The following is a 14,760-nucleotide window of genomic DNA, read 5'->3' as shown; positions in this document are numbered from 1 at the left end:
GATGTCATGTCAGGGATGGAGGAGACCTACAGTTTTGAATGGATTGAAATAGTCTATTCCAAACTCGTCTTTCGCTAACCTTACGTTAAAATTCTAAACTGTGTATAGCATCATCCCAATAAAATTCTGCAGACCTGTTAAGGCATGCCTACAACCCTCGTTGAGGAGCGAATTCTATCTATAGTCTGGTCAACAAAAATAGTCACTGAATGGAAAATAGAGCGTTTTCGTCTCAATCTGATTGAGTTTTTGTCCTCAAAAGCTTTAAAATGCAAAACCTCTTTAAGAAAATTCACTGAATATGCTTTTTCTTTGCAATTGAGAGTGATAATGGTAGCTTTGTTGAGATGCAGATAACAAGAGGACGATTGTATTGACAATATTCCGTTAACTGTGGGATATAATATTCATTTTGGATGTAACACTTTTCCGAAGAACTAAAGCAACAATTCTTCAAGGAATCTGAGTGGCTTGTTAATTTTTTAGCTTTTTTCTGAACGTAGTGAAGTAAGGGTATATCAGACGCCACTACTTTGCCATATTCCCTCACGATCTTGGGTAACCACAGCCACCAAGATATTCCAACTAGAGGTTTGTATTTCACAGATGGCTGAGATGAGGAAGCTTAGAGTACGAGAGTTCCGGACGAGAATTTAAACGATTTTTTTTCACTTGAATATTATTGTCCTCTTTTCTTTTTACAGCTTTTAAAGAAGTATACTAGAGTCGTTGTGATCAAAAGAACATGTCAATAAGGGTTTGTATTACTACATAGACCCTCAGGAAAATTATTTTAAATAAAACATAAAATGAGATTTGGTGTTGGAAATGTTTTTAAGTAAAACTCCTTAAGATTCATTGACTCCACAAGTCCCTGACACCTGATGGTGTTATTGATTGGCAAGCCTGCACAGCCACGCTCCATAACTCCCTGTTAGTTTTTGGTTTTGCCTTGAATACTTCCTTTTTAATATCTGCCCAAGGATTCTCAATGGGATTAAAGTCAGGAGACTGTTCAGGCCACTTCATGACCTCAATCCTTTTATCTTAGAACCATTGCCTGGCTGCTGGTATGTTTTGGGTCGTTATCCTGCTGGAAAACCCATTTGAGTGGCATTTCGTATTCGGCATATGGTAGCATGTTGTTTTTAAGGATATCCACGTGAGAGTGCTGATTCATAATGCTTTTGATCCAGTATATTGTGACAAATCCATAATAGGAGAAGCATCCCCAAACCATTATACTGGATCCCTAATGCTTAATTATTTTTTTTTTTGTAACTGGGGTTATATTCCATGTTCGGGGGTCTTCTCACAAACTGTCGAGATCCTTTACCACTTTTCAAGAGCCCATCCTAAATGCTCGCGCGCAAAATTCATCCTTTTAACTACATGGTTTTTCTTTTAAAAGAGGAACCTTTCTTGGACTGCGAGCATTTAGGTTATGCTCCCTTAGTATTCTCCTCACCGAATGCACACCGCACGAACCACACGTTTTTTAAAAGATGGTGTAAGAGATTGCTTCCGTCCTCTCGAATCTGCTTTTCCTTCAAAAGTTATGGCGTTTCGTATCATCTTCGCCGAACAGTAAAGAAGTTCTTGAATCTTTTTATAGGTTTTGCCTTCCAAAACAAGTTTTTTCTTTATAATTTCCCTCCTCTCCAGTGTGCAGTGCTTGCCTCGACCCAGTTTAAATTCATAAATTCAATAATTTTATTACAATTTTATTGGAAATATAAAATAGAATAACAGGACTTACTTTTTATCAGTTTTGAAATCAAAAGTTAAATTAAAACACAATTATTTAAATTAAATTTGTAAATCACTGCTATTATTTTGCTCGCCTAAAATAATGAATCACACTACACAAAGCGCCACTTAAACAAAGCAACGAGAATTTACCGTTAAATTATCACTTGCACCTGTAAACATAATTACTGTGAGTGCGAAAATTCAGTACTGTTGCAAAAAAGTGGCTGTGTTATTGATTTATGAAAAATTATAGGTTCTAGCCCATTAAACTGCTATTATTTTGCTCGCCACTGTATGTACTATTTGGAAAAAATATATTAGGGTTCCATTTCCAAGGAACTTTCTTCCCACAAATCATAAATATACTTTTGTATAGCCTTGCGGGCATCTTCGAAGTTTTCACAAATTACAAACTGGATGAACGTGAAATGAAACACGGTATTGAAAGATTAAACGAATTGAAACAAAAAACGGATCACTGCTTCGTCCACGTAATACACTGCTCGTCATCAGGTTGGCACATCCCTCATAAGCTTAATAGAACTGATCTGGTCGTTGTTGTTTTCAACATGTAGCTCACATTGTGTATCCTATTTTTCTCATCTTTGTATACTCTCTCACTGGCAAAAAGAACATGCAATGGAACGATCCTGTTATACTGTTTATGTTATTTTTTATGTAAAAGTGACGTTTATTTAGTGTCATGAGGTTAGCACATGCAAATTGTTTTAAGTTTATCTTAAAGAGTTAAACGCGTAGGCTAACCGCACTTTTGTTGCTGCTTTAGTGGTGTATTAAAATTAATATGGGTAGAGGAAACTCGTTATCTGTTCAAGGGAAAGCTAAAATTGAAGCCTACAAGGATTCAAGGCTGTCCATAAGTTCAATATCGAAAAAAATCGGTAGAAGTCGAAAAGTAATATCCGAATTCTTGATTAATAAGTCAGGATATGGAAAAAATAATAAAGGCGGTAGTAATATAGTGATTTCTAAGACTGATAAAAGAGCAACTTTGAGAGAAGCATCCAACTCTCACAACTCGGCAGCAAAGATTAGAGCAAATGTAGGTGTTCAAGCGAGTTTATCAACAATAAAGTGTGATATGGAATGCTCGACACTTAAAACGACTTAAATTGAAGAAGATACCCCCACTTTATGGGGAACGAAAGGCAATGCCATTGGATTTTGCACGAGTGCACATGTGTTCACTGGAGTTCAGATTGGCGCTACGTTGTCTTTTCTGATGAAAAAAAAAATAATTTAGAAGGTCCAGACGGATACAATTCTACTTTCACGATCTTCGCAAGGAGGAACACCAGTTGGATCGCCTTCATAGTCGGGTGGGGGGTGTGATGGTGGGGGGTGTGATGGTGTGAAGAGCCATCTCCTGCTATGGTACGTGCGACTTACAACTTTTGACAGCAAATATGAATGGAAGTATGTACTTACAAAAACGTACTTGAAAATGGTTTTCCCCATTTCAAAAATTTGTTTGGAATCTTACCATGGCATTTTCAACACGACAACGTTCCGCTCCACACATCCCGTGTCGTTAAGACATGGATTGAGAGACAAAATGTAAGTTTAATTCAGTGGCCGCCATACTCACCTGACATTAATATAATAGAAAACGTGTGGGGGTTGCTTGCTCGTAAAGTTTATGAGTCTGAGAAACAATATTCCAACAAACCAGAACTAATCGAAGGCATTAAACGCTCTTAGTCATCCATTTCCTTGGATTATATTGAAAAATTGTACGAGTAGCTTCCTAATCGAATTTATGAGGTCATTTTCAACAAGGGAGGATCTACACACTATTAAATTTATTAAACTATGTTTTAGTTACAAAATGTATAAGTTAAGAAATAAGTTCAAAGCTTAAAAGCTTTAAAAAAAATGAATGAAGTGAAATGTGCTAACCTGAAGACTCAAATTGAATTGTTATTTTTTGTGTTATTTTCTAAAAAAAAAAATTAAAACAATATTAAAAAACGGAAAAACAAAAACGGAAAACTAAAAATTTAATCGGCCATAAATAAAAAATTATATAAAAATCTAAGCTCATTTAGTTTGGTTGGAATCAATTACGCTTGAATTGCTTATAATCTTTCAATATGCGTTGTTTAGCGTGGATTCAATTCTAAGATTCATAATATGCTGATTTATGCCAGGGCTTCAATTTGTGCCCTTAATTATTTTTAAAACTAATCGCCTGTTTCCAATTATTGCTTCGCTGAAGATTGTACTCTTAGTGTCTAATATGCGTTTTCAGATTTACATCCCTCTGCTTGGGATGAATTTGAAACTGTAAAGACAAAATATACTAAGCTCATTTAATTCCCACGTACGCAGCATTGTACAGTGGGAAATAAGAAACTGAGTGAAATTGAATGCTTCCAAAACTTATCGTTAAAGCAACATGCACCCACTTTCCATTACTCAGAACCTTTTTAAAACCTCTTCGACAGTGTTTGAAGAAGAGTTTTTAAAATTTTTGATGGCAATTACAATTTTAACTCATTTACATCACATAAATTAAATTAAACGCCGTAAAGTGTGACCTTATTCTTTTTTACAATTGTTTTAACGGACAACGATTTAGTGAATCAGTCAATTGCATTTCTCCTCTTACACAGTTTAACCGTATTTCTTGCACTTCTACGAATACGAATCAGTTCAATGTTGAGCACAACTTCGGAAATAATATAAGGTACAGAGATTCGTTCTTTAACACTGCTACACGTATGTGGAATGCCCCTGTCCTTCCCCGCAATGTTTTAGAATTCAAAATTATTGTACACCGAAATCCTCTTTCTAAACATTACCTTTGTTTCTAATGCTTTTCTATTGGTTTTGGCATATTATGTGCTAGTTATAAAAAAAAGAAGATACCCTACAAATAAACACGCCTCTATTATACCTATTGATCGGTTTCATCTCAACAGATTTTTGCAGGAGGTGCTAAGGTAAGGAGACGAAAGAGCACATCCTTGAATTTGCTAACCCTAGCTTAAAGAAGAATGAAAACACTAGGAAAGTTTCGATGACCAAAACGACATTAACCTTTCCAACACGCAACGTCCACCTATCTTAAACCTTATCATATCCAAGGGATTACAATGGATTCACAGAGATTTAAATGAGGTGCTTTTCGCCTAGTGACGATGTACAATCCCGTCAAACCTACAATCTCCTAACCCGCTACCTTCTTCACGAATTGAATTTCAAAATAAATTGTTTTTATAAAATACCTTTCTTTTCTTTTAAGGCAATGAAGTCATTAATTGAATAGTTAAACCCTTCACTAAGGCTAAAAATTGAAAAGCCAAACAAAATACAGAATAATTTAAAACTTAATACATTTTATTACCACTAATTATATAAAAAAATAGAAAAATAACAAAACTGTGCTCAAAGAATCACCTCTTTCTTTTTTGAGAAGTTTGCATCCAACTGGGTAGAATTCTTTTTTTCGGAGAAGTTATAGGTTTTGTTTCTGTTTCGGATTCTGAATCAGATTCGAATTCGAAAGCATTGATAACCTTTTTTTCTATAATGCGTGGTTTTCTTGGTTTTTCTGGTTTCACCATTGATGATTCACTATCACAAGATTGTAGTTCTACTTTAACTGGCTTAATTTCTATAAAACCATTAGAAGATGTAGACGATGTTGTGGCAGTTAGATTTGTCGAATCACATTTGAATTTCTCTTCGACTTGTTGAGAAATTGTATTCAAATCAGATTCATCGATTTCTAAATCCCAATCTGCGTCGAATATATCCGATCCTGAATCGGATTCATATTCTAGTGTGTTGATGGGTTTTTTGACAATAGTACGTGATTTTTTTGGGAGTTCGGACTTCTTTTGACATAAATCTTCAGACTCAAGGGCATCAATCAATAAATCAAGATCGGGATTTTCAGTTGTTGTTGTAGGGGAGGTTTTATTGGTGCTGCTGGCATTGAGCTGTTCTTCAATTTTATTTCCAACTTGAGTCAATTCTAAATCATCTGAATCCCAACCGTCGAAGACGGCATTTTCGATTTCAGATTCTATTTCGATGACTGGTGCCTCTTGCGGTTCGATAATTTCAATCGAATCTTGAGTGGCACTCAGAGACGTAGATTCCTTCTCAGCGTTGGAAGGCAAATTATTCTTGGGAACTAAGGAAAGAAAATCAAATCAGATGCTGTAAAAAATAATAAACAGAACTCACCTTTTTCAGCCACTTCCTGTTTTATTTTGATCACTTGTCGGTCCTCATTTTCTGGTTCTTCTTTTACAGTCTCGGTTTCTCCATTGGTTTTCTTTTTGAACTTAGCCTGATGATCTTTGATGACTTTCAGAAATACCGGACCAAAACGTTGAGTCTTCTCCTCCGAATAACCATCCAATCGAATAGTTCTTAATTCTTCCATTGTTGTTGGCTGAATTTTAGCCAATTGCTCGAGAGCTTTAGTTGAGGCCACCAAATATGGCATAGCATCAAATAAACTGGCCAATTTTGATCGGACTTTAAGCAGTGGACGGAATATATCCGATTTAGCTGATGATGGCGATGATAATTTTACATTGTTTGGTAAGGAGATCGACGGAGTTGGATTTGAAGAAATTGATGGTTTGGTGGCGGAAGTTAAAGATTCTTCTTTTTTAATTCCAAAAAGTGGAAACATGATTTTTGGGGCACTAACAACTCTTGGATTGAGTAGTTTTATGAACTCATCACTAGGCACAATTTTAATTGGTGACTGTTCTACTATACCGCTAAGCCAAACTTTTCCCTTATTCGTCAGCAAACACCGGGTGTAGCTGAATCTAGCTTCATGAGTTTCTTCCATGGTCAACATGTTTATCTCGACCAGACTATTGGCGACAGCTTGGATCCACTTTTCGGGTCGATGTTTAAGTTTTCCAAACGTCAAATGCGTGTTGTAAGCACTGGGAACGTCTTTGCTTTTTGATCCGCGAAGCACGAGAATAGCTTTTCGTAGACCAAAGCGGGATTTCATGTCTTGGAGAAGTTGGAGGAGTAGTTTAGATTCTTCGGTGATATCCAAACGGCCGTCCACATCAAGGCCTTGGTACTTGCTGTAGAGGTTGATTGATGGCGCTGGACCGGAAATGGTTCGACTACAATTATCACAGCAATCCACACGCTTACATAATTTCTTGCAGTCCTCTCCAAAGTAGTTTAGAATGAAGCTTCGGCGACATTCCTTTGTTTCAACATACTGTCGGATGGCTTTCATCAGTTTCTCCATTTGCTCGATGGAGGTATTTGGATTACTCTTTTGGCGAATCATCCGATGAAGCGTCCAGTCTTTCGGTCGATGGAAGAGTAGACATTTCGCCGGCAAGCCATCACGACCCGCTCTGCCTACCTCCTGGTAATAGCCTTCTATGTCTTTCGATACGCCATAGTGGATGATGAGACGCACATCTGGTTTATTGATGCCCATACCAAATGCTAAAGTCGCAACCACCACACGAATGCGATCGTGAATAAATTCATCGTGGGTGGCTTGACGTTTCTTGAGGGACAATCCTGCATGATACACACCACAGAGATGACCATGTGCAGCAATAACGGCGGCAACTTCTTCAGTTATTCGCCGTGTTATGCAATAGACGATGATTGATCCGATTTTGATGTTTTGTATATGTTTACCGATGTCGCTCCAAACGTCTGTCTTGGGCTGCACTATGAACTCTAAATTCGGTCTGTCAAAACCTGTGGAAATAATCTGAAATGTCGTTATCGTTTTTTAATCGTTAAAATAATTGTACAACTTATTTATTCACCTGTGGGTTCTTAAGACGAAGATTTTGGATGATATCATCTCGGACCTTGTTTGTGGCAGTGGCAGTCATAGCAAGAATAGGAACATTGGGACACCAATCCCTCAAACAGCTGAGATTTCGGTAGGCACTTCGAAAGTCATGCCCCCACTTACTTATGCAATGCGCCTCATCAATGGCTATTAGCGAGAGATCTTGTTTAATGCGTCCAATAAGAAAGGCACCACTTTCCGATGTTATATACTCAGGAGTGACATAAACGATGTTGTATTGGCGATCGATAACTTCGTAAACAGTGTCTCGGTTAGATTGTGCCGAGCCCAGGAAGCAAGCTTTCAAATTGTAGAAACACATTGCAGTAACTTGATCCTGCATAAGAGATATAAGAGGCGACACAACAATGGTTATAGTGTCGCGATAGACCGAAGGGAATTGAAAGCAAAGCGATTTTCCATAGCCAGTAGCCATTATGACGCAGTTGTCGCGAGCATCGTATAAAATCGAAGATATGATTTTCCATTGCATTTTTCTGAACTGGGAATGCCCGAAAGAGTCGAGCAATCGTTTAATGCAATCATCCGGTATGGGTGGACATTCAGATTCTTCTGTTTTGATATTTTGGGCCGTTGTTGCGCAATCGAATGGTTCACTCCAATTGATGTCTCCAATTTCACTTTCGAGTGCCATTTTATCTTTGCATTAATTTGTTTACTTCGGCATAAAATTAATATTTATAAGAGGTTCAAAAATTCGCGACACTTTTATTTGAACAGAAAACAAAAAAAAAGATAAACAAATTTTGAAGAGTGCGCAATAAGCTGTCAAAACAAAAGTCAAATTCAATCAGGTCTACCAACAATGAGAAAAAAATGTCTATGGACCTGTTGCTCACAACACAGGGTTCAGAAAGCAATAATACTAAAATAAGTACTAAACTGAATTCAAGGCTGATGTTCTGTATTACAAGAGCATGTTCGAACGATTGGCGTTTTTATTCTCACACTTTAATTAATTCGACTCGAGTTTTTTTTATTTGATAGATATGTGCAAATAGATAATACTTACTTCCTTACTTAAGGTGGCGCTACAGTCCTGTGTGTACTAGAGCCTCACCCAACAAACTTCTCCATCTAGCTGTCTCCAGTTTCGCGCTCCAAGTTGGGTGAGGTCACCTTCCACTTGTTCGCGCCACCTGATCCACGGTCTTCCTCTACTGCGCTGTCCTGTGGGTGCGGATTCGAAGACTTTCCGGGCCGGAGCATTGGTTTCCATGCGCTCTAAGTGACCCAGCCATCTTAGTCGTTGGACTTTTACTCTTCTGGCTAAGTCTACGTCGCTGTACTGCCCGTACAGCTCGTCGTTCCTTTTTCTCTTCCACTCCCCTTCAATGCATACGGGACCGTAGATCACACGAAGAACTTTTCTCTCGAAGCCACCCAAGTTGCTTTCATCCACTTTTGTCATAGTCCATGCTTCTGCACCGTATAGCATTACGGGGATGATGAGGGTATTATATAGCAACACTTTGGTCCCGTCATATGCGTCGTTGAAATCGATGAAAAGATGGTGTCGATTTGGTGTTCTTGGGTTTTTTCCAGGATCTGCCGTAATGTGAATATTTGATCAACTGTGGACTTTCCTGGTCTAAAACCACTATGATAAGGACCTATCAGGTTGTTGACGATTGGCTTTAGACGTTTACATATTACCGAAGAGAAGATTTTATAGGCGATGATAAGTAGACTGATTCCTTTATAGTTGGTGCAGTTTAGAGGGTCTCCTTGCTTCAGGATCGGGCAAACAAAACTGAGGTTCCATTCATCGGGCATGCTTTCTTCCCACCATATCTTACAGATAAGTTGGTGTATATGCTCCTAACCAACTTATCTCCAGCTGCATTAAAGAGCTCGGCATTCAAGCCATCCGCTCCAGCGGCGGCTTTATTAGACTTCAGCTTAAATATGACAATCTTTACTTCGTCTCAGTCGGGAGGACGGGATTGTTGGCTTTCGTCGTCTATGTTGAATGGATCATTCTGGCTGACAGCGGAATTCAGTTCGGCGTCGCCGTTATACAGTCTGCAGAAGTGATCCCCTCATATCCTCAGCATTGACTGTGGTTCCACTATGATGTGTCAACTTTCGTCTTTGCAACATTCGGTTCTAAGTTTATGTACCTGTGAATTTCGTTTCACCTGTTCATAAAACTTTCGAACTTCATTCCTGCTTTGAAAACCTCTCACCATCTTCGACCGCACGCTTCTCATGCCCTCCTTTTTTCCTTCTGAGAAGTCGGCGTTCATCTCGCCTCTTCTGCTCCTAGAGCTCATGAGCAGCTTTCATCCTTTTATGCAGCGCCGCTTTGCGTGCCTGTTGTTTGGCTGCATTTGCCTGCCGACATTCCTCATCAAACCAGGGGTTCATTGTTGGTGGCTGTTTGAAAGCCAGAACATCATAGGCGGCTTCTCTGATTGCATCTTGGCAATGTTGCCACTGGTTTTCGATACATTGTGTTAGCGGCAGAGAACTTCGAGAGAGGTTACTGATAACTCGGTCGGAAAAGGATTTGGCGATCTCTGGCGATTGTAGCCGTTCGACATTGTACCTTCTACCAGCACCTTCCTTCCCTACAACGAGGTAGTGGTCCGAGTCGATGTCGGAAAGTTCATACATCCATAATGCTGTAGCGTGTATGGCGTCGATCGCAATATGGTCAATCTGGTTAACGGTAGATTGATCTGGAGAAGTCCAAGTTCTTTTGTGGATGTTGAGGTGTGGAAAACGCGTACTGGCTACCATGACGTTTCACCCGCAGCAAAATCTATGAGCCTGAATCCGTTGTCGGAAGTGTTGTCGTGCAGGCTGTTCTTTCCGATTATTCCACCAAAGATGTCTTCCCTTCCTAGCTTGGCATTAAAATCGGCCAGGACTATTTTAATATCGTAACTAGGGCACTGCTCATATGTTTTGTCTAGTAGCTCAAAGAACATATCTTTGGTGTTGTCGTCTTTTTATTCTGTGGGGGCGTGCGCGCATATCAGGCTAATGTTGCCGAATTTAGCCTTGATGCGTATGGTCATAAGGCGCTCATTGATGCACCTACATATCTCATAGTATAGCTCAAGACTTTTTGCGTAAGTCTGGCTCCAATGACGAAGCCGCATCTAAATAAGCGATGTTGGTTTTCGTGGTAGCAGTCACCATAGTAAATATCGCAGTTTTTCATCCTCAGATCTTAAGTATAACTCCAAGGATGGGGAGTCGGATAAAACCGCTCCTTATAGACCTGGGCTTCGAATAAATCGAAGAAGCCCTATAAGGTGTTCACTAAGTAGTTCAACCTTACTGGAACTGTAGACGCCACCGTTGATTCCATCTCGGGAATTCCTCCGCATTTGTCTGGATAAGGAGATGTGCCTTAGTGGAAACACCTCTCCCCACCATTACCATTTGCTGTCCCAACAACTTTCCACTGGGGTTGGAACCAGTTGAGGTACTAGGCACCCGATGTTCACCACGGGGAGGTGAGAGTAGGAGTTGATATACAGAGGTTGGTTTTGAGAAAAACCTGTGGACGCTTTTGTCCTCTTGAATGCACATGTCTACCATTTGAACATCGCAAATAGGTAATAACTATAGCAATTTCAGAGCGAGAAAGCATTTATTTCTATTTTAAATTAATTTTGAAAGTTCACCTTTTTACATACAAAACACGCAAAAATAGTTAATTTTTACTTTTCTTCCCTGGTTTTCGTCAGTTTTGCCATACTTGATTTTTTTTGTTTAGGATTTCTTTGATTTTAGTGCTCAAATGCAAAAAGTACTTTGCATACACCCAAACTCGCACTCACCCCAAATCCTATAGTGACCCCAAGCAGGAACTGTCTATTGAAAAAAACTTGTTTTAGGCTCAAGAAACGAAATACAAAAAAAGTAGGGTTAAGCCCGAAAAAGAAAATATTTTTTTTATGACTTAAAGGTGTTTCCTCGCCTTAATATTTAAAACATGTTTTTAAAAACGTCTAACTAAATGTAAAAAAATCTGATGAAAATTCGTGCTGCGGTAATTGAAAGTCGCCCACAGTTTTTTATACATTAACCATTGGACCAATAATCAAAATTAAAACTCACTTACATAAATATATAAATGAGCTCTTTATGGATTTTACTGATAGTCTTAACCGGCTCCTAACAATAACTATTTTGATAGTTAGTTAAGATATAACTTCACAAACATAATTGTCAATTTAAAAAAGTTAAGATTTGGTGTTGGTGGTAATATTTTATAACAAAAGTAAGTACTTGCGTTTTTGTTTGTAAAAATGTCCATGATTTCAGAAATTTCTGAAAAATAGAATTTGGAAAGGAGTAGATCGGTAAATTGAACTGCAGCCGTGAAAAGCGTGTCCACAAAGCTCGTCACATTTATTTTTATAATTTTTTGCTTTTGTTGATTATGCCAAGACTTTTAAGACGTTTTTGTTTTAAGAACATAACTTTGTTCAAATCAGTATTTGTTACTAATATTACTTCTGCAGTATTTTTGACAGCGATTATAGTAGATAATATTGAGCCCTTCCCGAGAATTTATCGTAAGCGACAAAATACATTTTATCGTAAACGACAAATCAAAAGCTTACTTCTAGTCCTTGAAACACTTGTACCCGTAGTCAATATTGGAAATTATTAATTATGCTTAAGTTAAAACATGACAATAGCCTTCAAGGCTCAATGTGTTTTACTAGCAAATTTTAATAATTAAGTTGTCTTTTTTATTGAAAATGTCGCTTATTAAAAAAAAAGATAAAGAAGGTACAATCCAAGATCTCATCAGCGCGTCAGGGGAGATACATAATGACTTCACTTCTTATTTCCTTCAGAAGGGTTTTCAATTGGCGTGGGTAAATTTAAGCACCCCGTGGCGTTTGGTGACATCTGTCAAATCAACAGCACGTTCAAATGATTAAACTTTATTATAAAAATGAGTGTTCGTTAACGCAAACCCAGGAGCTCGAATTCATGACCACAGGCAACGCCGTTTGTTCGCGGAGTGGGCTTCGAAACGTTGAAATAGAGGATGAATGGCTATGAACACAAGCAAAATTGGTGTACAGCAACCCAGCGAGGTTCACCAGGTGATGATGCATCCTCAAAAAGTTACCGTTTGGCATAGATTGGCCGTTGATGTAATTGGCGAGTACTTCAAATCGTTCAAATTCAGTCGAATATATGCGGAAGGATCCTTGAAAATTGGATCACTCGGATCCTTGCCACCGTAAATGGGGAGGCGGGTATTTTAATTATGTCATATTCCACACTTAATGGCTTAAATATGCCTTTTAAATAAAAAAAATATTGTTAATACCTCACACACAGCTTGTTAACTTCCCATAGGAAGTTATTGTAATGGGTCCGATTTGTCAAATTGAAAATTTTGACATTTCTCGACGTTTCAATTTCCATAGAGTCGAAATAAAAGATTTTTAGAAAGATGTCCGTACGTTCCCGACGTTTTTTCGTCGTCCATAGCTCAAGAACCAGAAGAGATATCGTTTTCAAATAATAAGGCATAAAGATGCAGAAAGGGCTCTCAAAAAAATTGAGTGGGTGGTTTTTTTACCATAGCGGTTTGAAAAAAGGTGAACATTTTGGTTAACCCTAAATATCTTACGAACCAAAAACGCAAGAGACTTGAATTAAATTTTATATAATATATTGAAACGTGATATTAAAGAAATATATTTTTTTTTGAAAAAAATCCATTTAACGTTTTTTTTATAAATCAAAAAATTTGTCACCTCCTCATCTCCAAAACTCTCTCATGATTTCATCTGTGCAACGAAGAATAATGTTTTTGACATCTGATATAGTTTTGAGAAAAATCGAATTGAAATTTTTTTTACAAAAAATAAAAACCTAAAAAAAATGTATAAAAGTTGGTAAAAATTGATTTTCGACTCAAATATCTTTTCAAGACTTTGAAATATTGGCTTCAAAATTATTTTACCTTATAAGAAATATTATTTTCAATATTCGATAAAATTTTGAAAAAAATCGAATTGACAGGTTTTTTACAAAAAATTAAAAACCGAAAAAAAATTAACAAAAGTTGGTAAAAAATGATTTTTGACTCAAAAATAAATTTTTAAAAATTTGACATAATGGCTTCTAACTAAATTTTACTTATAAGAAAAATTGTTTTCAACATTAGGACACATTTTGAGAAAAATCGAATTGACAGTTTTTTAGAAAAAATAAAAACCTAAAAAAAATGTATAAAAGTTGGTAAAAATTGATTTTCGGCTCAAATATCTTTTCAAAACTTTGAAATATTAGCTTCAAAATTATTTTAACTTATAAGAAATATTATTTTCAACATTCGATAAAATTTAAAAAAAAAATCGAATTGACAGGTTTTTTACAAAAAATTAAAAACCGAAAAAAAATTAACAAAAGTTGGTAAAAAATGATTTTTGACTCAAAAATAAATGTTTAAAAATTTGACATAATGGCTTCTAACTAAATTTTACTTATAAGAAAAATTGTTTTTAACATTAGGACACATTTTGAGAAAAATCAAATTGACAGTTTTTTTACAAAAAATAAAAAAATGTATAAAAGTTGGTAAAAATTGATACGAGTACATATAGACAAACTTTTAAGCAAGACAAATCGACAGACGGGATGGGAAGTTATCAGTGTGGGTCGCATCCCAGCCTCTTTTTTAATTCCATTTAACATCTTCCCGCCCTTATTGAAAAACCCTATAATACTAATTCACGTGTTTCATTGGGAGGCGGAAAATTATTCTAAAAAAAAAGCTGCAGCAAAAATTACAGCTGTTCACTTATGTTTTGTAAATATCGAACCCTTCCCACCATTTTATCGTTTTAGCGATATTTTTAAATAAAAAAAGACAACTAAATTACTAAAATTTGTTAGTAAAACTTAAGCATAATAAATAATTTCCAATACTATGGGTAAAAGTCGTTTCAAGGACCAGCAGTAAGTTTTTGATTTGTTGTGTACGATAAAATGTATTATGCCGCAACAAATTAGCGGGAAGGGCTCGATATTTATACGGCTTGGGGTCGAAATATTGTATGGATCATAACATAATACTGTATTTAAAATACTGTTTTGGATTACAATATATTTTTTTGAGCTGCGTCTGTTATCCAAATATTTGCTTGAAAAAGCCGCGTGTG

General features: G+C 36.9%; 1 protein-coding gene across 1 annotated transcript; it reads right to left on the bottom strand.

Annotated features, from left to right (window-relative positions):
- Window positions 1-5,087: 5,087 nt before the first annotated feature.
- On the bottom strand, window positions 5,088-8,349 carry LOC129947261 (bifunctional 3'-5' exonuclease/ATP-dependent helicase WRN-like). The gene is made up of 3 exons (XM_056057763.1): window positions 7,557-8,349; window positions 5,971-7,498; window positions 5,088-5,917 (listed from the first exon to the last, which is right to left on the bottom strand). The coding sequence occupies exons 1-3, from the start codon at window positions 8,238-8,240 to the stop codon at window positions 5,172-5,174; spliced, it is 2,958 nt and encodes a 985-aa protein (XP_055913738.1). The 5' UTR covers window positions 8,241-8,349; the 3' UTR covers window positions 5,088-5,171.
- Window positions 8,350-14,760: the final 6,411 nt, after the last annotated feature.

This window comes from Eupeodes corollae, chromosome 2, assembly GCF_945859685.1.
Source record: "Eupeodes corollae chromosome 2, idEupCoro1.1, whole genome shotgun sequence".
NCBI classification, from domain to species: domain Eukaryota; kingdom Metazoa; phylum Arthropoda; class Insecta; order Diptera; family Syrphidae; genus Eupeodes; species Eupeodes corollae.
This window is presented reverse-complemented; position numbering and strand designations above follow the sequence as displayed.